General features: G+C 68.4%; 1 protein-coding gene across 1 annotated transcript in view; it reads left to right on the top strand.

Annotated features, from left to right (window-relative positions):
• Positions 1-1,689, top strand: part of CCDC61 (coiled-coil domain containing 61) — a 14,672-nt gene that overhangs the window by 10,699 nt on the left and 2,284 nt on the right. The window contains exons 5-7 of the mRNA XM_042781239.1: positions 728-935; positions 1,021-1,104; positions 1,363-1,534. Of these exons, the coding sequence (XP_042637173.1) occupies positions 728-935; positions 1,021-1,104; positions 1,363-1,534 (464 nt within the window). The remainder of the gene's footprint in view (positions 1-727; positions 936-1,020; positions 1,105-1,362; positions 1,535-1,689) is intronic.

Below are 1,689 nucleotides of genomic sequence, written 5' to 3'. Positions count from 1 at the left end.
CCCATCTTCCTTCCAAGGAGTGGCTGGTGGGTTTGAACCACCAGCCTTCTGGTTAGCAGTGAAGTGCTTTAGGCCCTAGGCCACCAGAGCTCCTTCCCTAGAGATACTGCCTTGGAAACCCAAGGAGGGGTCGCCATGAGTTGAAATTGACTGGACAGCAGTGAGTTTGGTTTTGTTTGGGTTTTGGCAGTTGCCAGGTGACAGGACAGTGGCGTCCTCATTCCTCGTGTATCGTCATTTTGTCCTGGAAAGGTCCTGAGCCCTGAAGTGACCTGGTCAGACTTGCATTTTAGAAAGAGACCCCGGGGTGCTTGGGAGTGGGTGAGAGAGACTAGGCTGGGAGACCTGGGGAAGGCTGGGACAAGGGCTTCAGGGCTGGGCTGGCGGGGTGTGGAGAAGGCAACAGACTGATGAAATATCTCAGGGTTAACACCCTCACGGTCGTGCCCCATTCCCTAACACTGTGGGAGTGATGGGTGTGTGGTGGGATCGCGCCCTCCTCAGGGGAGAGCTGGGGGGTGATAGGGCCATGTTCCCTCGTCGCGGGGGGCTGTGGAGGACAGGAGTGATAGGTCGTGACCCTCCTCCCGCGGAACAGGGAGAATGTGACTTCGTGTCACCCCGTGGGGTGGCCGGGAGTGACGGGGCCGTGTTGCCCCTTGGAGGGGGAGGTCAGGGGTGGTGAGCTCGTACCCCCCTCCCCATCTTTTCCTCTCCCCTCCCTCAGGGTGTCGCGCCTGTCCTCGGAGAAGCGCGAGCTGGAGGTGCAGCTGGGCCGCTCGCGCGAGGAAGTGCTGGCCGGGCGCGCGGCGCTCCAGGAGGCCGAGGCTCTGCGCGGGCTCGTGCGCGGCCTGGAGCTGGAGCTGCGGCAGGAGCGCGGCCTGGGGCGCCCGGCGGCTCGCCGCGGCCAGGACTGCCGTCGCCTGGTCAAGGAGGTGAGGGCGGGGCAGCGGCGGGGGCGGCCCTCGGGGCCCGGACCTGGCCTCATCTGCACCTCTGCGGCCTGCCCCCTCCCTGCAGCTTGAGGAGGTGAGGGCGTCGGAGCGCAGCCTGCGCGCGCGGCTGAGGACGCTGAACAGCGAGCTGGCCCTGTACAAGACGGGGTGAGGGCGCGGCGGGGCGGAAGGGCCTGGGGGCGGCCGGGACCTGCAAGGGGGTGAGGGCCGGGTGGGCGGGCCTGCGAGACGCTCCGGAGCCTGCTAGTGGTGGTGGGGCCTGGAGGGCGGGGCCTACCTACCGGTGGGCGGGGCCTGGGAGGTGCTCGGGCACCCGCGGGAGGACTTGGAGCCGGTGGGCGGGCCTGCGAGACGCTCCGGAGCCTGCTAGTGGTGGTGGGGCCTGGAGGGCGGGGCCTACCTACAGGTGGGCGGGGCCTGGGAGGTGCTCTGGCACCCGCGGGAGGACTTGGAGCCGGTGGGCGGGCCAACGAGACGCTCCGGAGCCTGCAGGTGGCTCCGGGGCCGGGTGGGCGGGGACCTGAAGGTGGGCGAGGCCTGGGACTTGGCGGCTGGACTTGGGGTCCAGGGCCGGGTGGGTGGGTGGTGGGTAGAGTCTTGGGAGGCGGGGCGTAGCCTGGAGATCTGCTGGGGCAGGTAGGCGGGGATGGGGGAGGTGGGCGGAGTCTGAAGATGGGCGGTGCTGAGTGTGGGCGGGGCCTAACGGACTGCGGGGGTTCGCGGAAAGACTCCG

The sequence above is a fragment of the Orycteropus afer genome, unplaced genomic scaffold (genome assembly GCF_000298275.1).
Source record: "Orycteropus afer afer isolate SDZICR_OR568_19922 unplaced genomic scaffold, OryAfe1.0 scaffold00099, whole genome shotgun sequence".
In the NCBI taxonomy this organism is placed as follows: Eukaryota; Metazoa; Chordata; class Mammalia; order Tubulidentata; family Orycteropodidae; genus Orycteropus; species Orycteropus afer.
The sequence above is the reverse complement of the archived record's forward strand: the minus strand, read 5'-3'. Positions and strand labels throughout refer to the sequence as shown.